Raw genomic sequence first — 25,000 nt, forward strand, 5'->3', positions numbered from 1 at the left:
AGCAAGGGGACAGAGATATGTAGCAGGCATCATCTCCAAGCCATCTCTCTCTTTTTTTTTTTTCTGTAGCAGATTAAAACAGCAAAAGGTTTCTGTTAGTGTTTTCTAACCCAAATGAATTCAGGGGTTCACCATGCTTTCCAAAGGCCACAAGGCCCCCACTCCATCCTCAGCACGAAAAATAGCAAAAGGTTTCCGTTACTGTTTTCTAATCCAAATGAATTCAGGGGTTCACCATGTTTTCTAAGGGCCACAAGGCCCCCACTCCATCCTCAGCACGGCCGAATGCCGTACATCACCCAACGTTTCTTCTGCATTTTGCCACAATTTGAGATGTTGCAGGTAGACCCTGGTTCACACAGTGAAAAGTAAGCATTTTCTAGCTAGCATGAATCCATTTCTAGGCATTCTATTGTGAGATTTAGTTCAGAGGTAATGCTCTCTACAAATGTTACTGTAAAAGGTGGTACCTAGGTCTTGCAAGGATTTTATTACTCACACTTTCCTCATGTTAGCAACACCCACATAAAACCCCAATGCTCTTATTAAGTAACACAAGAAATTTACTTTATAATTCTTGAGGGAGAAAATAATAGGAAAATAAAACCATGTCACTGCTTTTTTCATCCATTAGATTTGTTATGCATGAAAGGAGGGTGGCACCGAGGCACAGTTTGTCATTACATATACACTTAACGATGTTGCCATACAGAACTGGATACATAGGTATTTTAAAAGCTTTTTTAGTTCCAAGGAACGTCAATAAAATGACAAGTTGTGCTCGGCGCTTGGAGAAACAGGACTTGAAAAGACATCTGATGCAGAAATAAGACTTGATGGTTATCTGAATTACCATTACCAGAGTCTTTGAGGTCCCCTATCAGTCCGTGTGACTTCCTTTGCACATATTTTCCTTACCATAACAGGCCTTGACTCTTTCATACTTGCAATGTGGTCTGCTCGAGGGGGAAGACTTCATGTCCTCTTAGCCCCTTCCCTTCCAGTATCTGATGGCCTCTTCTGCCTGCTCCACTCCGGCCTCACGGCATCTCTCTGGGGGCAGGGTGCCCCCAAGCCCTGCCACTAACCGGGTGAGGTCCATGGCTGTGGGGTGTCCCGCCTCTTCCAAGACCCCTCTTCTGGGGGAAAAGATAAGGGTTGCCCCTACCCAGCTTGCTGCACTGCAAAGTCATGGTTCAAAGAGGGCTTTGCACCTGGCAATTCTTCCCCAAATGTCCCCTGCAAAAGTCCCAGCCTCCTCTTTACTCCAGCTGCCACTTGCTGCAATGGGTGGCTTGCTCAGATAACTACTACGAGTTTCCTAGTGCTCTGCTAGTATTTAATTCAAATCTTTTATTGCTGAGGTGTTCAGAGCCACCTTCCTCAGCAGAGGCTGTATGGCTCAGGTAGAACATGTTTCCCTCATGGCTGGAGTCTTTGCAGTCTCTTAAGAGCCATGTCAGGTTATTTAGTCACATTAAATCACCTGATAAACTAAATGCTTTTGCCAGTCTTTTCACCTGGAGTGGAAGATGCCAGGTGACAGCATCCTCTGTTAGGAGCTGCAGCATCCTTCATGCAGAGTAAAAACTTGCCCAGCCTGACTGTTTGGATGCCCCAACCATTACTTGAGGAGGAAAAGGAAGAGGTCATGCCCTGAGACACTGGGGACCCTTCCTACCTCATCTAGGAAACATTCAAAGTTTTCTTCTTCAGCCTCACTGTAGGCTTTGGGCCTGTCTTGAGTGTCTGGCCTCAATTTTTCCCTGCAGGTAGTGAGGGGATTTAATACTGATGTTCAATAAAACGAGCTGAGGCTTGACACAATGAAAGAAGCTGGATCAGTGACTCCATCTTCAGTGAAAGCTGTACCTCAGTCACCTTCTGGTGTCCAAGAAAGCCATTTGGGTCTTCCTACAGATTAACATGGGCTCTTCCAGATGGGCCAAGGAGGTTTCTCTCATTTAACACAACGTGCCTCTCCCCCTGCTTGACACCAGATCTTGTAGAGCTCCATGACCTGGGCTGAGCACAGAAATAGGAGATAGAGCTTCAGACTCATTCACTTACATCCAACTGGCAAAGCTGCTGTAGGTGCATGCAACAACTGTGCTGTATTTTTAGCATCCGATTCATTGCAGAACGTCATTAGTAGAGAAAGAAAACTAAAAGAAAAAGTCTCTGTTATTAAATTATTCTGCTATTGTCAGAATGGCCACTTCCTAGTGGTACTGAAAAAAGAAATCTTGTTATCCATACATTAATCAGCTGCCTTTTCATAATGAGCCGTGGAGACTTAATAGTGGAAAAGCAAAAGTGACCATTAGAGTGAAAATTTTAGTCTTTGGTCCTGCTAAATTAATTTGTAAATATTTCTAGGGATTTCTGAAAGAGTTACTTGAGAAAATGATGTTTTGCAGAGGGTTTTTTTTTTTCTAAAATATGAATGAATAAATTTCTGTGGTTTATTTTATTGTACCTGTTATAGTTATTACAACTGGGATGTTTGCAGAAAATAGATGAACAAGTTCCCTGTAAACAAACAGAAAAAGTTTTCCTGGTTTCGATTACTAACATCTGACAAGCTTCGAGTAAAGATCTCTTAATATAATTTAAAGAAGGGAAAAAAAAAAACCCAAGCCTTTGGGGAGAGGAAAACAGAAGTAAAACTTGGCAGGTTGGAGGACAGGCCGTTTTCAGGCTGTAATCTGTGTGTACCAATGGGGGCCTCTCACTTCCTGGCTAATGAAGGCTGTGGTTTTATTAGCTTTGTTTGCGATTAAGGGCAGCTATCACCATCTCACAGGACAAGTTCCCACACAAAATAACTGGTCTCCCAAGCTCCTTGAACCTCTCTCTCCACTTTATCTTGAAAGGTCCTAAATGCCTCCAAAGATAGCTTTCCTTAATGCGCTTTATTTTTATGTGACACAGCCACATCAGCTTTTGGAGCTGAAAATATTTCTGCTCTCCAGGCTCCAATAATTAATTAAAAAAGGACTTATTTGGTGAGGTCACCCGCCGTAGATCTCGCTGAAGTTCTTGCCTCGCAGGAGGGGATGTGCAATGTGTGTGCAGTGTGAGCCCACGAGGAATCCGGGAACATGACTTTCTGCATGGAAAACAAATTAGGGCACGGGGAGGGGAACAAGCCTTCCCCCCAGAAATTGAGAGAGAAACCTAATGGTTATCAGATGGGTCTTTTTAGTAACACTGGGTGAGCTCCCAGCCATGTCTGAATTGTCAGTTCGGTCGCTGGTGAGGAACCAGATACACATGGTCATCTTTTGCTATTTATGTTAATCTGCAGCTCTGCAGCGCTGGTTGTATTGTTTCAGTTAAGGATCTATCAGCTTTTCCACTAAATCCCCTTGTTTTTAGGGGTTTATAATATAGACATAAACATTTGCTTTAGCTCCCGGATTGCATGCACAGACACAGAAGCCAAATAATCCAGAGAATTAGGAAGCCAAGGCCAGTAATATCTCAGCAGCCCTCCACTGCCTGTTGGATCAGCCTCCAGATAGACTTGGGGGAAGGAAGAACCTCATTTGCGTTTGAGTGTGGGACTGAAACTCCTAATATTAACTCAGCTTGGCAGCTTGAATTCCCATCTTATAAATGCAGTTGCAAACTCCAACCACTCCCCAGCCTACCTGGAGGAGAAGGACATGTGGAGCCATCCCTTGGAGCAATCCCACCCTTTCCCCTTCCTGCTCCTGTATCTTCTCTCTGGACAGAAGTTGTCCTTATCTGCTTCACAGGTAGCTTTTACTGGGTCATGGTCTGAATCTGGCAAAAAATAAACTTGGTTTCCTTGGATCTACTGCTAAGCCAAGAGAAGGAACAGAGATGAGATAGCGTTAAGCCAGAGGGTGGATGATCTTACAACAGTTGGAAGATCTAGGCATAAGAAGGGAAGGAAAAGTCATGTTTCCAACATAAAAAGTAATACCTCAACTTTGTTTTGACAAAAACAAAGTCAAAAACGTAGTCTGATGTTCCTGTGCATAAGGTGTACTTCAGTGACCACCATTTTGTTACATTTCCCTGACAGCAACAAAATGGAGGGAAGGTACTTGGTCTTGTTTTCCGTATTTATGCTCCCCTTCTATAGAAGTTGCTTTTTTGGGTTGAAAATGATTGAGGTATTGCTTCTTATGATACTAACAAGCGATAGCAAGAGTTCCAGAAGGACCAAGGGAGGAGCACTGTGCTGGTGTAGTGACTCCCTACAAAACCGCTGCGATAGGAACAGAAGTTTCCTTCCCAAAACGGGGTCCCGTGCCCTGTGCCATTTGGTCACTGTCACTAAAATGCCGCAGAACGGTTGAGAAGCTGCTCAGCTCCTATGAAAAATAGGGCAGATTTGTCTCAGCCAGAGGATTTGATTTTATTGGCTAATGGGATGAGGTTTGCATAGATGAGTATCTACTTTTATCGATGAGGGCGAGATCAGCCCTTCAAATCAGGTGCTTTCAGGTTTCCAGTTGTGCCCCAGTCAGAGGTCACGTCTCATTCTGGCAGCATCACCTTGCATTTTTGTAGGAAACCGAGGCAAAACATTTACCCATTTCTAGACACTAAGGAGCTGGTTACTCTCTCGTTTCCAGTGGTCACAAACCAGTATAACCCTGCAGGGCCATAACCCCTTTAATGTCCATGAGCTTAACTCCATATTGGTCCCCGATGTCAGTGAAAGCAGGATCATGCATTTAATGTTTTACTTTTACATGAACTGTAAAATAGTTTATGGTGTTGCCTCATTTTCTTATTTCACCTAAGGAGAAATACATTAAAAATGTAATCAATCATAAGCAGTTCTTTTCATTTACGGTCAGTTAAAAACAAGTATCTTTAATTCCCTGCCACCAACTGTGTCTTCCAAGATTTGTTAAAAAAAAAAAAAATTCAGAGAAATAAAATGTTCAGCTCCTTTTATTTCCTTGGCATAATTACATTAATATTTGTCTATAACCTCCCAGAGTTTTAGGGTCTTTCCTGTATGCAGTGTTCATACATGGAGGAGAAAAGCGTATTTTTAGTAACAGGATGTTTTGTGCTTGAGCATATATTATGTTTCATGGACATTGCATGGACAATAAAAAATTGGGTTTACATTTAAGGAAAAGAAGGAAAACTCTTGTACAGACTGTAAAAGTGGTTTTAGGCTCGGTATCCCTCTTACGGTCTAAAACATGTGGTTCTATTTGTAGAAATCTATGAAGCAATGATTTCTTTTTAAAACAACCTATTCTCCCATTTTAAGTAAATTTTTCAGGGTGAAAAAAAATAAAAGGAAGCTGTTGTGGGCATCTCTCTTCATGTGCCTGCCGTAGAAGAGCAGCCTGAGGCAGGACCCGTCATGGAGGAGAAGCAGTTGAGGTCTTTGCCACCTGCAACTCCTCATGTGGGGACCACCATGGGGTCTCCGGGAGCCGGGGGCAGCTGAGCTCCATCCTGTAGGTCGAGCTGTGTTCATGCCAAAAAGCCATGAGTCCCCCGGGAGCTCCCTGAAGGTTCAGGTTCCATAGATGAAGGATTACCTGCATTACCCAAGCCTCATAAACTTCTCCTGCTGCCCCGTAGAGCCCGTGTTCCTGTTGATTTAACTGCCTGTCCTTACTTCCATCCACGGCAGTGGAAAGCCCGCATTAATTTTATTAGGAGCTGGAGCAAGACCGATGAGAGCGAGGATCCAGCTGCAGCCCCAGTCCTCCATGTTCATAGACCCCAACTCTTACGGAGGAGACACTCAACCCCCCTTTTTATTTTTTGCTTCTCCCCTTTCTCTCATTTTAGTGAAGAACGCCAATTGCACGTCGGACTTTGAGGAATATTTTGCCAAGAGGAAACTGGAGGAAGGAGACGGGCATGCAGTCAGCATAGCGGAGTACCTGCAGCGCAGCGACACGGCCATTATTTACCCCGAAGCCCCCGAGGAACTGTCTCGCCTTGGCACCCCGGAGGCCAATGGGCAAGAAGAAAATGGTGAGGCTGTGATTCATTTTTAGCCAGTATCCTGACCTCGTGCAGCTGTTGCAATTATAAATGCACTACATGCCTGGGTGTTTACCTTAAAAATTGAAGAACAGCTGCGGCGGCATGGAATTTCATGAGCAAAAGATTGGGGCTGTAATTTCAGTGTATTGTGATTTTTTAGTCAGCGAATTTGTATTATTTGGCTGGGTGAGCCAAAGAGCTGAATTTAAACGGGAGAAAGAGGCTGCTGCTCTGGCTGGGAGATTGGGAAGTTTTACTTGAGTTTTAAGGCAATGAAAGATGGGGTGGCCGAGCCGTCGCTCCCCGATGCCTCCATAAATGATTGGAAAAGCGTTGGTAGGAAAAGTTGGGTCAATGGTGTAGGTACCATCACGAGCTGGGGCTGGAATGCAAATAGCCAAGGGATTGGGGAAAAAAAAAAAAAAAAGTTTTCCTTAGTTTCCCAGCCGTTGAGGTCTGCGGGAGGAGGGATGCCCGTAATTAATTAATTAATGAATGAATTTCCTAGCGGGGTCCGGGACGGGTGGCGCGAGTCTGCCGTGGGCGTGCGCTGGTGCCTCCTGCCACCGGTTGGAAGCGGGCAGCAGATTGCAACGATTCCTCTCATACCAGCCCGGGCAATCAGCCCATGAGCTGCCATTGATTTGCTGACCTTTTGGCCTGCCTCTTCTTCTTCTTCTTCCTCCCCCAACTCCTCGATGCCTCACTCCCCCCTCTCCCCGGCTCCATCCTGGGGTGCAGACCTGCCACCTGGAACTCCAGATGCCTTCGCCCAACTGCTGACCTGCCCCTACTGCGACCGGGGCTACAAGCGCCTGACGTCCCTCAAGGAGCACATCAAGTACCGCCACGAGAAGAACGAGGAGAACTTCTCGTGCCCTCTCTGTAACTACACGTTTGCCTACCGCACCCAGCTCGAGCGGCATATGGTGACACACAAGCCAGGGACAGATCAGGTGGGGGGGCTGGTTTTAAGTGATTTCTTTCTGTAATAACCCCTTAGAGAAACGATATTGCTTTGATTGGCAATCATTATTAATTTTTCATGGCATTTTGAAGATGCAGATCTTTTAATGGTAATAGCTTTAATTGAGGTCTAAATGATTTTTTGATGGTCTCTTCTAATATGATTTAATAGTCTTATGTTCACGATCGAATGAGTGTGTTAATTTCTAATTTAGAAATTTTATTTGCACTTTAACTTGACTTTAGTTTCGTTTTTATGTTCCTCAAAAAGTGAATGAAACTGTAGCATTTTAATTATACATTATTAAACATCTCAGCAATTTTAATTCCATTTTTCACCTAGTTTTACTTTGCAGTGGTGCAAACAGGAGCTCCGAGACGTACCGAAAAGACCCGCTCATATTTTTTCATTCCTTTCGGAGTAACCTTTTCCGCCGCGTGAAATTAGGCGTATTTTTGTATAATCGTTTGTTAAACATAATTACCCAGTTTTAGAGTAACTCTCCCCTGCAGTACGTAGGGGAGGTTGGTTGTGCTTGTGTTGCTCACACGTGTGTGCACCAGAGCTGGGGCATCCCTACCCTGGCACAGCCCATCCGCAATAAATCACAGCAGGTTCTTTCCTCGATGTGATGCCTGTAATTTTATATCGGTGCTGCATTTAAGGAAATGCTGCCCCTTTCAAACAGGTGACTGAGCTTCCCTAGGGCTCCTGCACGGGGCTGGAGAGAGACCCCCAGCCACAAAACTCTTTACACACCAGCAAGAAAAACCAGCCCTCTCCTCGCAGGAGAAAGACTCTTGAGAACCCACCTCATGGAGGGCTGTGATGGGAACTCAAACGGCGAGGTTAAAACTTAAGATAAATAGATGCGTGCGTTGTGTCAAACTCGAAAGGTTTTATGCCCTATTTGTTTTTCTTAAAAAACCTAAAGATGGGCTCCCTTTCTCTTGGTAGGTTTTTCCCAGCATAAGGCAAATTCAGTTAGGCATCTCCCTAACCATGCGATTTTCGCAATTAGCATTTTTAAGAGAACCGTCTCTTTTGGCTTGATCTTAAATCAATATAAACGATTCTGGATTCTGGTTTCTCCCCTTCTTCCCCTCCCGTGGCTTTTTCCAGTAGACAAACACATTTTCACATGTGTCATTTTTTTTTTTTTTTTTTTCCTCCCGTGATGGGCTCCCTTTCTCTTGGTAGGTTTTTCCCAGCATAAGGCAAATTCAGTTAGGCATCTCCCTAACCATGCGATTTTCGCAATTAGCATTTTTAAGAGAACCGTCTCTTTTGGCTTGATCTTAAATCAATATAAATGATTCTGGATTCTGGTTTCTCCCCTTCTTCCCCTCCCGTGGCTTTTTCCAGTAGACAAACACATTTTCACATGTGTCATTTTTTTTTTTTTTTTTTTCCTTCCCTCATCTGCCATAAGGGTTCTTTCTTTCGCTTCGTATCATGAAAAACACCGGGGGTGGGGAGGGGGAGAAAAAAAAAAAAAAAAAAAAAAAAAAAAAGAGGTAAATATCCTAGACTGGTGCCTCAAACCATGAAAACATTGGACAAAACCACCAACGCTGTTTTCTTGATGAAGCAGAGTCAAGGATACGGAACAGGTCCCAAACCTGTCTAGATATTTCTCCAACCCGACCGCCTGAAATTTCACATGCGAGAGCGCGCCGGGGCTGGCGCATTATGAATGGTAGCTTTGGTGTTGAAAAGTCCCCTCATTTGCTCGTGGCATTTACAATTAGTAAATTAAAATGATTGTATCATATTAACAGTGGCACAACTAAAGTTTATAGTGGTCCTCGGAGGGCGATGGGGGGAGACAAAACAGCTGTTGCTGTTTGTTTATGCAACTCAGCAACATATGAGCGCGGGTCCCTCAATGGCGCGCGGCGGGCTGGGCTCTGCTTGATCTTTGAAGGTTGCTGCTGTTTGAACAAACCTCCCTGTGTCCCATGTAACACCATCTGTCTCGCCAGGAATGTGGGAAGAGGCAGCACCACCCTCGCAGTTGTCATACCGTTTCGGCGCTGCCTTTTTTTTTTTTTTTTTTTTTTTCCTCCCCCCCCCTTCCTTTTTTTTTTTTTCCCCCTCCCTCCTCCTTTTGTGTCGTGGCTGCCCCTGCCAAAGGCTGACCTCCTACCTTGAGCAGTTGCCCGCATTATTCTGGATATTATTAATTTTTTTATATATAATTATTTTTTTTTTCCCCTCTCCAAATTCCAAGTCGCGGGGCTTTTCTCGCTCATTCCCTTTAATTCCATCTTTATGCCACTTTTAACTTTCCACTTTCCCTCGCCCCTTAGAAGAGCGTTTTGGGGAGGGGGGAGCACGGCACGAAAGGTAGCTCAACTCTTCCCTGCTGCTCTGTGATTTTTAAAAAACATTCCCACCAGCAGCTCGCGCCGAAGACGCAGCCTCTTCTGCTTGATAATGAATTAAATCTTACACGAAATGCCACTGACGACGGTGTCTCTGTCTTTCCTACGCACGCAGTAAACAGAATTTTTAAACAAGCCGAGTCCCACATGTTCAGGATCTGCTAGGAATATTAACAGCCACAAATCTTCTTATAAAACAGTTTCTCTCCTCGGAAGATACCTTAAAGCAACACATTTCTGATGAGAGACTTAGGAAATAATTCTAAAGCAAATATCGAATGCTCATGTGAAAGTACTTTCTCATTTGTTTCGGTTTACTGCCAACATTTTGATTTTTATTGCAACGCTGATGAGACAAATAAATGTACATGCAGACCTTTTGGTCCGCTTGATAAATTCAGAGGCACATTAATTTTGTTTTTGTTTTTTAAGCTAGAAATTCATGGTTTCTCTTGCATAAAATTCATGTCGGTATCTTTTTTTTTTTCTTTTTTTTTTTTTCTTTTTTTCCCTCCCAGCACCAAATGCTGACCCAAGGAGCAGGCAATCGCAAGTTCAAATGCACTGAGTGTGGCAAGGCCTTCAAATATAAACACCATCTGAAGGAACACCTGCGAATTCACAGTGGTGAGTAGCGGAGGTGCTGGTGTGCTCATTTGCATTTTGTTTAATTAGCTGAGTTTTAAAGACTGCTTAAAATTTACACAGTTCTGCTTCTGGCTTCTTGGAGCTACTAAGGTATTTCATAAGTGATATCTGAGTCATCCCCATTTATCACGCTGTTAATACCGCGGTTCTCGCTGAAAGATTTGGAAATACTAAAGCTTCCTGCAAATAATACGCATTGTTTGTTCGGCACTTTGAGTTCAGAAGCGTTTCAGTCGTTTCTGGGCGGTCGGACCCCGAAGAGCCCATTATCTTTTCCGTAACAAAAAAGCCCTCCAAGTGAAATGCAGCTTGTATTCTCAGATAACGAGTCAGCCCAAGGTGTCTCCTGTTGAATGACTTGGGCATTTTGGTTCTCCTGCTGGAGGCAACATTGGGCACGAGAAACGCCATCGGTCACAAACCTCCACCAATGCTGACGTGGAGGTCCTAACATCAGGACTCAGTTTCCCCTACCATGCTCATTTCCAGTGAAAATTCTTTTTGTTTTTTTTTTAGAAGAAAAAATAAGAAGAACCATATTAAATTTGAACAAACTGGGTTTGATCTGACTCCCTTCACCACAGGGCACTCACCTGTGACTTGGTCAGTCTGGAGCCAATCTCACACTGTGGTGGCCGCTGCCGGCTGGAGACTGTGGGTCCAAACTGACTCAAAGACCCCGTAGAAAGAGGAGGATAAAGCAGTGGTGGTGTGGGGCCATATTCATAGAATTAATATTTTCCTCACTATTATTAATCAGTGGATACACAAACCATCATAGTATAGAATCATAGAATGGTTCAACTTGGAAGGGACCTTAAAGATTATCCAGTTCCAATCCCCCTGCCGTGGGCAGGGACACCTCCCACCAGACCAGGTTGCTCCAAGCCCCATCCAGCCTGGCCTTGAACCCCTCCAGGGATGGGGCAGCCACAGCTTCTCTGGGCAACCTGTTCCAGGCTCTCACCACCCTCACAGCAAAGAATTTCTTCCTAATATCTAATCTAAATCTCCCCTCTTTCAGTTTAAAACTGTTCCCCTCGTCCTGATCAGTCAGGTATCAAATGCGACCGCTTGCAATTATAGCAGCGACAATGATAATTAACGTTTGGTTTTAATTATCATTTTTAGGTGAAAAACCATATGAGTGTCCAAACTGCAAGAAACGTTTCTCCCATTCTGGCTCCTACAGTTCGCACATCAGCAGCAAGAAGTGTATTGGTTTAATCTCTGTAAATGGCAGAATGAGAAACAATATCAAGACGGGTTCTTCTCCTAATTCTGTATCTTCCTCTCCTACTAATTCAGCCATTACCCAGCTGAGAAACAAGCTGGAGAATGGCAAACCACTTAGTATGTCTGAACAAACAGGCCTACTGAAAATTAAAACAGAACCACTAGATTTCAATGAATATAAGGTTCTTATGGCCTCACATGGGTTTAGTGCAACTAGTCCTTTTATGAATGGTGGACTTGGAGCAACCAGCCCCTTAGGAGTTCACGCTTCTGCTCAAAGTCCAATGCAGCACTTAGGTGTAGGGATGGAAGCACCATTGCTTGGGTTTCCTGCCGTAGGCAGTAATTTAAGTGAGGTGCAGAAGGTCCTACAGATTGTGGACAACACGGTTTCCAGGCAGAAAATGGACTGCAAGGCTGAAGAGATCTCCAAGTTGAAGGTTTACCATATGAAGGATTCCTGCTCTCAAGCCGAGGAACAAGGAGTTACCTCCCCCAATATTCCCCCCGTGGGTCTTCCAGTAGTAAGTCATAATGGTGCCACTAAAAGTATTATTGACTATACATTAGAGAAAGTCAATGAAGCCAAAGCTTGCCTCCAGAGCTTAACCACAGACTCGAGGAGGCAGCTCAATAACATTAAGAAAGAGAAGCTGCGAACCCTAATAGACCTGGTAACTGAAGACAAGATGATAGAGAACCATAACGCATCCACTCCATTTTCATGCCAGTTCTGTAAAGAAAGCTTTCCTGGTCCCATTCCGTTGCATCAGCATGAGCGTTACCTGTGTAAAATGAACGAAGAAATCAAGGCAGTCCTTCAGCCTCACGAGAACATGGTTCCCAACAAACCTGGAGTGTTTGATAAGCAAACCCTCTTGCTGTCATCAGTACTTTCTGAGAAAGGAATGACTAGCCCCATCAACCCATACAAGGACCACATGTCTGTACTTAAAGCATATTATGCTATGAATATGGAACCCAACTCTGATGAACTACTGAAAATTTCCATTGCTGTTGGCCTTCCTCAGGAATTTGTGAAGGAATGGTTTGAACAAAGAAAAGTCTACCAGTATTCGAGTTCCAGGTCACCATCACTGGAAAGGGCCGGTGCCAAGGTGGCGCTGGCTGCCACCAACAACACTCCCACTAAAGACTCTTTGTCAGCCAGATCTCCAATAAAGCCTGTGGACTCTATAACTTCACCATCTATAGCTGAACTCCATAACAGTGTTACTAATTGTGATACTCCTCTCAGGCTAACAAAACCTCCTCATTTTACCAATATTAAACCAGTTGATAAATTGGACCACTCTAGGAGCAATACTCCTTCTCCTTTAAATCTTTCTTCCACATCTTCTAAAAACTCCCACAGTAGTTCTTACACTCCAAACAGTTTCTCTTCCGAGGAGCTTCAGGCTGAGCCTTTGGACTTGTCTTTACCAAAACAAATGAAGGAACCCAAAAGTATTATAGCCACAAAGAACAAAACAAAATCTAATAGTGTAAATTTAGAACACAACAATGTTTCTTCATCATCTGAAAACTCAGATGAGCCACTGAACTTGACTTTTATCAAGAAGGAGTTTTCTAATTCAAATAATCTGGATAAAAGCACTAACCCAGTATTTGGTATGAACCCATTTAGTGCCAAACCTTTATACACAACACTTCCACCACAGAGCGCATTTCCCCCAGCCACTTTTATGCCACCAGTCCAGACCAGTATTCCTGGGCTGCGACCATACCCAGGACTAGATCAAATGAGCTTCCTACCACATATGGCCTATACTTACCCAACTGGAGCAGCTACTTTTGCCGATATGCAGCAAAGGAGAAAGTACCAGCGGAAACAAGGATTTCAGGTAAATTCTTGCAACCGTTTTCTTTCGAAAGGCTAGAACTTAGTATTTTGTGATATGTCCTTTTGCATGAAAGCCCAAAGCTGTAGTCAACATGTCCAACAATATTAGGAGAGTTTATTTCCTTAAAAGTACCTCTACTTGGATTCAGAAGCAGTATCAATTCCTTCATATAACCATAACACAGTTTTATTCTGTTAAGATCTCAATCATTTCTTATTAGAATTGTATCTAAATAATAATAATAACTTCCATGAAAAAAACCCCATCTCATCCTGCAGGAAAAAAAAAAAAAAAGGAAACTTTGTAGGGAAAGTGATTTCTGCAGGGCATAACTACATCTCACCATGGGGAAAAGGAGCAGTAGGACACCTTTTGGGAATCGCCCCCACACTTGGATGCAAAGTTGTATCCCTGTGAGCAGAGGTCTATATGGCCTTGTAGCAGCTCCATCCCATTGAAAGCCCTCAAAGCTTCCTTCTCCATGGTTTTTTTGGGGAGTTTGTTCACCCACCGTGCCTGAGAAAGGTGTTCTCTCTTCTCTTGACTGTCTGAGGGATGAGAAACGTTGACGTGTTGCTGCACCTACTGCCCTTCCCAGACTATGAGTCCTCTAATCCTGCCAGTCATCCGGAACAGCTTTGAAAAAAACCCCAGAGATTAAACGAAATTACGTGGAGAGGTAGCAGCTAGGGCCCTTAATCACAGACAAAGTCTTTCCCTGGACACCTAATCTGGGTCAGGGCTTCTTTGAGCCTGGGTACAACCTTTAATCCTTTTCTTGGGTCGTCCCAGAGTCAACGCCCAAGTAGCGAAGGATTGTGCCGCTCGCATTTGCCTACAGCAAAGAACTGCTCTGCAGAAGTCACGTACTTTTATAGCCTTTTGCTGGTTGTATTCAGATATAAAGTACAGAGTTTAGTTAAATGTGATTAACTGATTATAGATTAATAATTATTATTTTTTTTTTTTACGTTTGCGCGTGTTCCCCTATGCCCTGTTACGGTCTATTCGTAATTTTACTGACTAGTAAATGTTTTATGGTTTCAAATGTGAAAATCAGGTATGGTTTTACATTACAGGCTGTAATCCCTCTTTGCACAATAGCAGCATAAATAGCACTGCACCTCCATAACAGCTGTTCCACTATTCCAATTTACAGTACATCTGCCCTCTTTGTAAATGTATTTAAGCCTATTTAATCTTCTCTAATATTAATTAGTGCAAACCTAGTCTAAGAAAACCGAACTGTGTGATAGCAAATGGAAATGTATGTTATCATGCAAGTTTGCACTCTCTTTGGATCAAGACAAAATAAATATCAAGAAATTTAATAATTTACTGATCCACATTCATTATTGCTTAATGCTGAAGGCTGTTTTAACATAGATAGAGCATTGATAAAAAGTGTTATTAATATTCCCTATTTCAAATTACAAAATTAAATATAAAAATATAGCTTGAGGCCTTTAGTCGGGAGACATACATTTAAATGGATTGCATAATAATAACATTTGTACCTAAATATAAAATTCAATTAAAACCTTTCTACAGATACAGAATATATCCAAGTTTCAGTGTTTGGAAAGGAACCATCTCTTAGTTGTTGCTTACGCTCACCCCCATAAAATATTACAAGACCTTTTCCATCCGTGAAGAGCCTCCCCTTCACATTTTCTGCTCCTCAGAAATATTTAGTGCCAATATGATAAATACCTTCCACTTGTGTCAATCATGTTATTGCAGAGTGCTCGAAACCAGAAAGTTGGTTGAAGGCAGAGAAGTAGAAGTCTCATTATTTCCCCAGCTCCCATCAGGAGTAGTTTCATTACCAACAGGTTCATAAGAGGTTGGTGGTTCTAAGAGGGACCCCCCCCATCCCAAGCAGATGTGATTTAAACTTTTCTGGGGTGGTGGGTTCCTCCGTGGGGAGGAGCGGTGGTGGAAGTGGGGTGTCACTGACAGGTGGTTCCCTCGCAGGGAGAATTGCTTGATGGAACCCCAGACTACATGTCCGGCCTCGACGACATGACGGACTCTGACTCCTGTCTGTCCCGGAAGAAGATCAAGAAGACAGAAAGTGGCATGTACGCGTGTGACTTATGTGACAAGACATTCCAGAAGAGCAGTTCCCTGCTGCGACACAAATACGAAACTTCTCTGGGGTGGTGGGTTCCTCCGTGGGGAGGAGCGGTGGTGGAAGTGGGGTGTCACTGACAGGTGGTTCCCTCGCAGGGAGAATTGCTTGATGGAACCCCAGACTACATGTCCGGCCTCGACGACATGACGGACTCTGACTCCTGTCTGTCCCGGAAGAAGATCAAGAAGACAGAAAGTGGCATGTACGCGTGTGACTTATGTGACAAGACATTCCAGAAGAGCAGTTCCCTGCTGCGACACAAATACGAGCACACAGGTAGGGCAGCTGCGCGCGCCGAGGGGAGGGTTGAGGTCTTGGCAGAAGGGTTGAGGTCTTCACTATGCTCTTCGCCGTCTTTCATGAGTCCACTTGGGCAAGGAAGGGTTCAGCAGATGTTGAGACTTTCAACAGGGAAGAAATAACATAATTTGTTCAATTCAACTGATTTTAAAAAATTCTTTAAATGGTTATTGCTTGGCAAAGGACTGTTGGATGCGATGGGGTGAATCTGGGTGGGTGCCAGGTGAGGTCATGTCATGTTGAGCGCAGTGGCAGTCATGGCACTCAGCATCTCGTAGGAGGAACCCTCTTCAAATTCGGCAGCCCCTAGCACTCCGAAAGGAGAGCACCCCGATCATAGAATCATAGAATCATAGAGGTTGGAAGAGACCCTTGGGATCATCGAGTCCAACCATCTCCCCTACTCTACAAAGTCCTCCCCTACACCATATCCCTCAGCCCAGCAGCGCGGGCAGGTCGCCTTTCGCCTTTTCACTTCTCAGTCAATGCCCGGGGAAAAGTTTCCTTCTTTCCCGAGCAGGAACTGATTTTCCTCTAGTTGAAGGAATCTTGCCAAAGCTCACCGCGGATTGTCAGCTTAAAAAATATTTTGGTTTGAAAAAGACCCTCCATCACACCTATGCTGGCCATGGTTCCCCTGGTGGGCAGTACTCCCATCCCTGCTGTCAGCCAGGACAGGCAGCAGCCCGGAGGTGGAGAACTCTCCAAGGGGATACGCATCGACTCAGCACGTTTCATTTAGGGGAAAGCGGGACCGGAGCTCCCCAAAATAATAGAGATATCAAGTTATGTGAGACAAAGGGAACGTGAATTATCACGTGAATTATTGTGCAGCAGGACATAAAGCAAACTCCAACTTCCTAGAGTTAGAAAAAGCTTACTCAGGAGGAAACTTTCCTTCACTTTGAAAGCTGAGTCCCGCTTCAGGAAATGAAGCAAGTCACATCATCCTTCAATCTCACCATGTGACGGTAAAAAACTTATACCTCTCTATTAATACATCTTCCAGGCTGCACAAAACCATTTGGCATTTCACAGATGAAAAATTTACAATTCAGAAGTGGACTGCGACTTTTTTTAAAAAAAAAATTTCTTTACTTTCTTATTTTTCCTTCTTATCCATTTCTTCCAAATTTTAAGCTAATCCCAGACAGGAAAATAAAAAAGGAAGTTAAAATACATGGGGGATTAGGAAAGAAAATTAAAAGCAACGTTTTGGACTAGATCAGCTAGTTCATTGGTGGAATGTGCTCTCTGCTACGTTATTCAGATCAAATTGTTTATTCAGTAGAAGGAGCTTTGAAGGCTTTACGTCCCTGCACCTTTCCTCTCCTGAATGATTTTATTACAGCCATCTGCAAACATTATGGTTTACTACGCTCCTACCGTAAAGCTCTTATGTTAGAACTGGCCTTCATATATATCGGGATCTGGACATATGGTTGAATCCCATAAAGTTGGTAGTCCATAAGGTCGACAGACATATGGTTGAAAGGCTGAAAATTTGACAAGCTGAAATGTGTGCAATCACCTTGATTTGCAAAATAAACTGCATTTGTAAAAGCAAAAATATGTTCTGGGCTTTAAGTAGCACGGGAACCTGCTGCCTAGAGAAATACCACACAGCTGCAACGTAGGGACTTCTCCCCTCCTTCTTTGCTCTGTCCCTTTCAGCTTCTCAACTTGACGTCCGTCAATTTTATGGGACTCAGCCTTATGATCCAGAACGTGTCTACGGTGTCATATTTAATACGCTAGAACTGCAGCCCATCATCGAGCCCGAGCGTGGCATTTAGAGACAGGAAGGATGGTCTTTGTGGGGAAGGCACTTGAAGCTCCGTGCTTTTCTCTGCTTGGCCACAGACTTCCTCCACCAACTTCAGCAAAAGGGGCTTTCTTCATCTTTCTCTCGCCTTGGCCCATCTTTGAAAGAGAGGGAAATGATACCAGCCCACCACCCCCAGGGCATTGTAAATCTTAATTCATGCAGGCTGAAATACTACACTGGGACTCGCTGTATAAAGTGTGAAGAATTATTAAGGACGCGTTTGCTTTTACGGAGCCTCCGCGCCCCACGCTGACGTTAGATGGAGGTGGTTGGGAGGTCCAAAGACCTTGGCTGGGCGAGCCTCCATAGCTCATTCACAGCCTTCCGGAGGCACGCTGCACCGGGACTTTGGCTAACGGCTCAGCATGCATCTGAAGTGGATTTCAAATTAATGTGATAGTTTTGGGAAAAAGCTTCTAGGGAAGGAACGGAATTGAAAGCAAAGCCGCCTTCTGCATTCGGGGTTGTTGTAAGAGTAGGCCCAGAATTTTCAATCAACTTTTTGAAAGCTCAAAAAGAGAAAAAGCTGCTTTTCTGAGTGTGATGCTGTCTTCTGACCAGCTGATCATGATCTGCTGTTACTTCATTAGGAACATATTTTAGGAGGAATTGGAAGACTTCCTGTCTTTTCTGGAGAAGCACAAATAGTGGATGTTGTTTATACTGAGGTCCTTTTTCCTATGTAAAAAAATCTACGTGCTTTTTTAGGTCTTATTTTCTTTCTGATATTTGAACAATCAGATTTTTCTTTGACACCACTTCTCATAGTCCACATACTTGTTGCAACCGATTCTAGAACAAGGGTGAAAAGAGTCAGACAGAGGCCACCTTCCTGCTTTGCAGCCCCTAAAGGTCTACCCTAGAGAAATTATTTGGAGCAAAAGGCTACACATTGAGACATTAAGCTACATGAGCTAGCTTAATTGTGTGCAACACAACTTCTGTAAAGGAGAAACCAGGAATGTCGTAGGTGTTATTGTGGAGGTGAGTTTCCCTGCCAGGGCAAGAATGGGATGTGGCCATTCTTATTTGTGTCATGTCAACCCAAGACCTTTTGGTAGGACCACGCAGCCGCAGGTCAAGGAGCTCTGTGATCACCTCTGTTCTCTGTGCCTGCCACAGCCCCAGCAGGAGTAGAAAAAGGGGCCCAAATTTCACAATCTGTAATTTTTAAATTTATGCGGTATTAGCAGCGTTTTGCAATAGCTTCTGGCTTCATGTGGAGAAGGAAGATTTATTGTGTTGCTGCAATGAGTGAATTGCATTGGCTGAACTGAAATTTAGCGTAGAGGCCACCGCTTGCTGCAGGAGCAAATTCTGCCAAGTTAATCTTGGGTTGCCATTTAATTTTAAGGGAAGTTACGTGTCCTTCTTGGAGTTTGAACTTTAGAAGATTCTATTTCTTTAAAACCAGAGGATGCAGCACTGTAAGTAGGGTGCAGAGCACGGCAGGTAGCACAGGAATTCAGAGCTCACATTATTTTCCTGTGGAGTCTTATGAACCCATCTGGACTTTGGTCAGCCTGAAATTAGTTGAGCAGATCCTGCTTCATTTGCATGCCTCTAATCTCAGATTTTTCCAAGCTACTTAGCACAAGGTTCAAGAAACATTCTTTACTAGAGGTGAAGATGATGGTTGCCCTTATGGCAATTGGCAAACAAGAACATCTTTGTGTTGTGGATAAGGAGGGAAAGCAGCAGTGGGTAAGCAAGAAGGAGAGCAAACAGAATGGAGCACCTAGGAAAGAAGAGAAATATCAATATCCCAGCTCCTGGAGAGCAATCCAGCCCCTCTTCGTCATCGGTGCTGTGTTGGGCTGATTGAGGAGGAAGGTGAAGGTTGGCATTTGTTCTGCCATCGCCAACACCCATGTCTGCTTCTCACCAGCTTTATCGTAGCTTCGCAAGGGAACTCGCAGCGTGCCGGCTCTGCAACAAAACCTGGAAACACTTTTTCAGAATCCTACCTAGAAATTTTAAATCCTTTCATTGTTGTTCTATATTACATCATATTCTATTTTATTACTTGTGTGGGCTGTCGAGGGCCTCATAGCTGTGCTAGTGCTTTCATCCTTTCCTTTTTCCACTGTATATTTTATTAAGACCTCTTTTTTATTTTTGTAGCTTTCATGCTGATGCAAGCACTAGTTTTATTTCCAGATTGATTCTGTAAACTAAATATTGTTCTTGAGCCTGGTAGCAAATCAGCTCTCTCTGGCTAGTGTTTTGAATTCCCAGCTCAGAAGTTTTCTTTATTTAGAGCTTGATTCATAAAAAATTTACATGCTATTTAAAGGTTATTTTTTCTTGCTTTACTCTGATACAAGTTTAGAATTCCCCATTTTACACTCAAATAAAGAAAGGAAAAAAAGAAAAAGGATATATTCCATGCTTGTGAAATGTGTTCTGTAGACAAGGTCTCCTATTCAAAACAGAACAGGTGCAGCTTGGGCAATTATATATAAATTGCATTTATCTTGCACCTTTGACCGCTTCGTTGTGCTCTGGCCGCTAATCCATCTCCATTGGGACCACATCTAACATCCAAACCCCTGAGCAGCTTCAAAAGAACTGCCTTAAAAAAATAAAAGCACACTGTCACAAAAATGTTTCCTTCTTTCCTCCAAAGAGTGGGATTTCTCTTTGGCCCCCTCCCACAGCCAAAAAAAAAAGAAAAAGACCCACTTGCCTTAGGCAAAGGATGGGTGATATTTAGTCTGGGACCAGCGACAGATTATGATCTGATGCCTTATGACTTTTATACCACCGCAAATGGGAAACGCAGAGCTTTTCTGTCACAGACTTTTAGCCCAGGAAGATTGAGAGATACTGTTAGAAATACGTTGTTGTTGTTTTGTTTTAACAGAAATGCAATTTTAGAGACTTTGCAAAACCAATTAGTTATGATTTCTCCTCTGTGTAAATTGAGCGCAGGCCCCTGTGGGAACCTCTTTTTGCAGATGGTGGAATTAAAAAAAAAAGCCCAAACACTTCCTTTCGATATTTGAGAGAGTTTTATCATTTCGTTTCACTGCAAAATGTGGCATCTACATCACGCATCCGCCTGACGATGCACAAGTGTTTCATGAGCCTTCCTGTGAGCTGCCTTGGGTACCTCTCTCGTAGCTCCATCCCCTATGGATGACAGAGGTCACCTCAGACAAGACTGGGTGAAACCTGCAAGATGGGATGTTCAAATCTGCTTCTTTTTGACCCATCTCTACTCCACTGATGTTAGGACATTGCATGACAACGTGTGTTAGCTAAATAGTGATAAAGCAGCCAGGACTATCCACAGTTGTAGGTTCTCTCCATCCACCTACAATTGCAGGTTCTCTCCATCCACCTACAGCTGCAGGTTCTTCCCATCTACCTACAGCTGCAGGTTCTCTCCATCCACCTACAGTTGTAGGTTCTCCCCATCCTCCTACAATTGCAGGTTCTCTCCATCTACCTACAGCTGCAAGTTCTCTCCATCCACCTACACTTGCAGTTTCTCCCCATCCTCCTACAATTGCAGGTTCTCTCCATCTACCTACAGCTGCAAGTTCTCTCCATCCACCTACACTTGCAGTTTCTCCCCATCCTCCTACAATTGCAGGTTCTCCCCATCCTCCTACAGTTGTAGATTCTCCCCATCCACCTAGAATTGTAGATTTATCCCCATCCCCAGCATAAAACACCTTACTTCAGCTTTATTTTATGGCCTACTAATGCATTGTAGGGATTAGGCTCTCCTCTTAAATGGCTGAAATACAGGGTTTTGCACACGGGGGAAAAAAAAATAATTCTTCCGCAAATGTTCGGAAACCCGATACATTTAAAAACATATTTCAATTAGTGTTGTAACAGCTGCACGCTGCACACTGCTAAGGTATGTTGTGTGGTGTCTGAACAAAGAACTTTGCTCAAGCTGTCATGTTCCCTCAGATCAAAACCGAGCCCTTGATAGGGATGTGGTAGACTAAATAGCTCTAGTGTAGCCTTTTTAGTAATAATATAAATTAATATGAAAATATGAAGTATTTTAATCTTCTCATTTCTAAATTAATTTATAAAATATGGATGATTTCCCCGCCAGGCTGCCTCTGTGCTGGGCTGAGGGAGGCCCCAGGTAGCAGGAGCAGAAGCTGCAGCATTGAACGGATGCTGAGTGCAAGGGATCAGCAAAGCAGGCAAAGACTGTAGGATGAACATCATCAATGACTGATGTAGAACATCACCTGGCCACTAGAAGGGCAGGTGGAGGCAAGTGGGGAGGGACTCTTCATGAGGGAGTGTAACAATAGGATGAGGGGGAACGGTTTTAAACTGAAAGAGGGAAGATTTAGACTAGATATTGAGAAGAAATTCTTTACTCTGAGGGTGGTGAGACACTGGAATAGGTTGCTCAGAGAAGCTGTGGATGCTCCATCCCTGGAGGTGTTCAAGGCCAGGTTAGATGGGGCTGGTGGGAGGTGTCCCTGCCCAGGGCAGGGGGATTGGAACTTGATGATCTTTGAGGTCCCTTCCAACCCTGTGATTCATTCTGTGATTCTAAGTCTGGATGAGAAGCAGTGGAGGTGGTTGACTTCTGTCTGAGGAGAGGAAAAGCACTGGGCAACTGGATGGAGCACATCTGTGGGGTGAGAACAGGCATCAAATGGGGAGTGCCTCAAAAAAATCAGGAAGTTTGAACTAACGGAGAAGGAGCGGTGTTGTAGAGAAGTGGAACAAGACAAGGGCTGGGCTTGCCGATGGTAGGGAAAAGTAAGTCAGAGGGAGGGACTGGGAGAGCGTGGGCAGAAGTTCAGTGAGGAGAAGGACAGAAAAAAAAGGTGCCGAGGAAAAGCAGGAGGTCTATGAGGAACAAGAGAGGAATGAAATCAGCAACTATGGAGATAGTGGCAAGGGGACAGTAGCCTGTTGCTCTGAGTGGGCTCAGCAGGAGAGCCGGGATGAGGCAGGGATGCAGGAGGGGCATCTGGGGCAGCCAGCTGGGTGGTTGGTAGCCTTGGGAAAGCTCCCACCTCACCCTGTGAGGGTTTTCTTCTGGCAGCACTGGGGTTTGAGAGTACTTTGGGATTTTAAGCTAATTTGAGTAAGTGACTTGATGGTGCTAACATCTCCCCAGCTAAGTCCGTGGGATTTCCCTCCCATGGCAAAAATTGGGCTCTGAATCACTCCTGGCTCTGGATTGGGTGCATCCCCAGGTCAAATCTGGAGGTTCAAAGCCCAGAGTTTTCTTCAAGCCTGATTTTAACCAACAGGTTAAGCTGGCAGAAATGCATATTTAGGAAACAGATCAAAAAAGCAACACTTCTATAACTCAATATATCAAGTTTGAATTTTCAATTTTACTGTGAAGGGGCATAATAAAAAAAAAAAGAAACACCTTATGTGTGCAAGTTTAGGAAAGTCTCAAAGAAATGCAGTTTGAGTCCCCATTTCCAGGCACCCACTGATTTCCCTGTCACTTGGGTTATTCTATGGCTTCTCTATTCTCTGGTTCTATGGTTTCTCCTGTATTTTCCTTCCTGCCAGATCTCCCCTTCGTTTCATAACATACAATTTTTGGCTTCCTCGAGCGTTTGTTAATCACACCTTATTAAATGTGAACTTTCACAGTGGGACCTGAAGGTAGCTGTAAGTAGATCAGGCAAAAAAAAAAAAAAAGCATATTCCTTGGTATTTGTTCTTAGCAACTTTGCTATGGAAGTTAATTTTTTTTTTTATGCCTGACTTTCCCTGCTCTTGAGTCCCAGCGGTGGCTGCAGGAGAATAGAAAGCAGATCAGGTTCATAAAGCAGCAGCTTCAGTTCTCCTGGAAGTTGAGAACTTTCAGTGGTCTGAAAAAAAAAAATATATTTTTTTTTTCTTGCTGTATTTCCTTCCTTGCTGGTGCTGCCAGTGATGGTCTCTCATCTTCCTGGCCCTTCGCTCTCGGCTGGGGTTTTCTCACCTTCCCTCCACCCTACTCTTCCTCTCCCTGCCCTTGCTTCTATAAGAATTAGCGAAATACCACATTTTTACAACTGGCAGGATGGGAGGGCTCTGGTGTGAAGTTTATTCCTGTTCTGGTCACATGCCACATTAGCTAAGTATGATAAGTACGCCCGAGGAATCAGGCCAGTTCACTAATAAGTTCCTAACGATCTGCTCTAGCAATAAGACATGCAAAGCAGGGCTCCACATTTCAGGCACCGAATACCAGCATTTTTATATGCATAAAAATAGAACAAAATATAAAATAATGACCAATTGGCACCGTACCCACCTCCACGGCTGCACCACTGTGCAGCATTCAGTTGAATGACACTAAGATTATAATTTGACACTTCCAAAAAAAAAAAAAAAATCTGGCTGAAGGTACTAATGTTTGATTTTATTTTTTGCCTTCTGCAATCTAAGTTTGGTGATCGGTCTTCACTAATTCCAATCTTTGCACCATATGTTATGTCTGGATATCTCACGGTTGCATCATGCTTTGCTGAGTTTTGTCGTGTGGCATCATGCTGACAAGTATTTTTTGTCAGCTCTATTTTGGAATTAAGCTTTCAGTATGGCAGTTCTGGAAGGTGTTGAAGGCATTCCTGTGCTATTTGTGGCCTGGGATCAACCAGATGTGTTTAGGCTTGGCACTGGTTTTGAGTTTCAAACATTGGTTCGAAACTGCCTGAAATGCCAAAGGAAATACTGTTTTCTGCAGCTTAACACTGCTTTAGCACTCAGCGAGTGGCTGACAACATTTTATTTAGAAACCCCTTATGCTTCTGTGGCAGATGTATATATTTGTATTTGCTCACGTGGTGGGGGGGAAAACGTCTTTTGGTCCTTGAGGGCTTCCTCCTTTAGGCGAGGGATGGAGGAGAGGAGCTTTGCGGTGGGTTGGTGTGGGTCCAGGACCCACTCAGGACCATCCCTGGTCCTCCCACCACGAGCAAACCTCCTACAGACTCAACGTTCTCCACGTTGCTGTCCCAAGACCCGCAGTGTGCATGGGGCACATCCCAAAGTAGACCATGATGTGGGGTGCCAAAGGTGGGGAAGGGTTGGCCAACGGTTGGCTACCGGTTGCGTGGCACGACAGGCGAAGGCACAAAGATAGGATGTTGGCTTCCTGCTATTCAGGAGCAACATACACAAAGAAGACTTTAAGAAACAAAGGTCTTCTCTACAGGCTGATCTCTTCAGTGAGGGGAAGAAGTACAGCGTGTATATGATGCTGTCAGCAGAATTATTTATAAATAGGGATATTTTTCGAACATTTTCATGGGTGTCAGCTGCTCGCTAGAGCTGCCAGTTTTCCATTGATGCTCTCTGAGTCATTTTCTTTATTATCCCGAGCTGCTTGAGTAAAATTACTACCATCAAAAGCATCCAAAGTCTAAGTTGTAACCTAAATGTAGGGTTCTTTTTCATTTTGTTTCTGCAACTGAGCTTCCTTTAAAGAGAAGACCCGGGGGGGCGGTTCAGGACCTTAAAGAATCATAGAATCGTCTAGGTTGGAAGAGACCCTTGGGATCATGGAGTCCAACCATCTACCCTACTCTACAAAGTCCTCCCCTACACTGTGTCCCTTAGCACTGCATCTAAACGGCCCTTAAACACAGCCAGGGATGGTGACTCCACCACCTCCCTGGGCAGCCT

At 43.9% G+C, this 25,000-nt stretch overlaps 1 protein-coding gene across 1 annotated transcript in view; it reads left to right on the forward strand.

Annotated features, from left to right (window-relative positions):
* ZEB2 (zinc finger E-box binding homeobox 2) overlaps positions 1–25,000 on the forward strand; it is a 35,015-nt gene that overhangs the window by 7,038 nt on the left and 2,977 nt on the right. Inside the window, exons 3-7 of the mRNA XM_014941156.1 lie at positions 5,803–5,991; positions 6,745–6,959; positions 9,876–9,984; positions 11,137–13,106; positions 15,339–15,519. Of these exons, the coding sequence (XP_014796642.1) occupies positions 5,803–5,991; positions 6,745–6,959; positions 9,876–9,984; positions 11,137–13,106; positions 15,339–15,519 (2,664 nt within the window). The remainder of the gene's footprint in view (positions 1–5,802; positions 5,992–6,744; positions 6,960–9,875; positions 9,985–11,136; positions 13,107–15,338; positions 15,520–25,000) is intronic.

The sequence above is a fragment of the Calidris pugnax genome, unplaced genomic scaffold (assembly GCF_001431845.1).
Source record: "Calidris pugnax isolate Ruff unplaced genomic scaffold, ASM143184v1 scaffold60, whole genome shotgun sequence".
Lineage (NCBI taxonomy): Eukaryota > Metazoa > Chordata > Aves > Charadriiformes > Scolopacidae > Calidris > Calidris pugnax.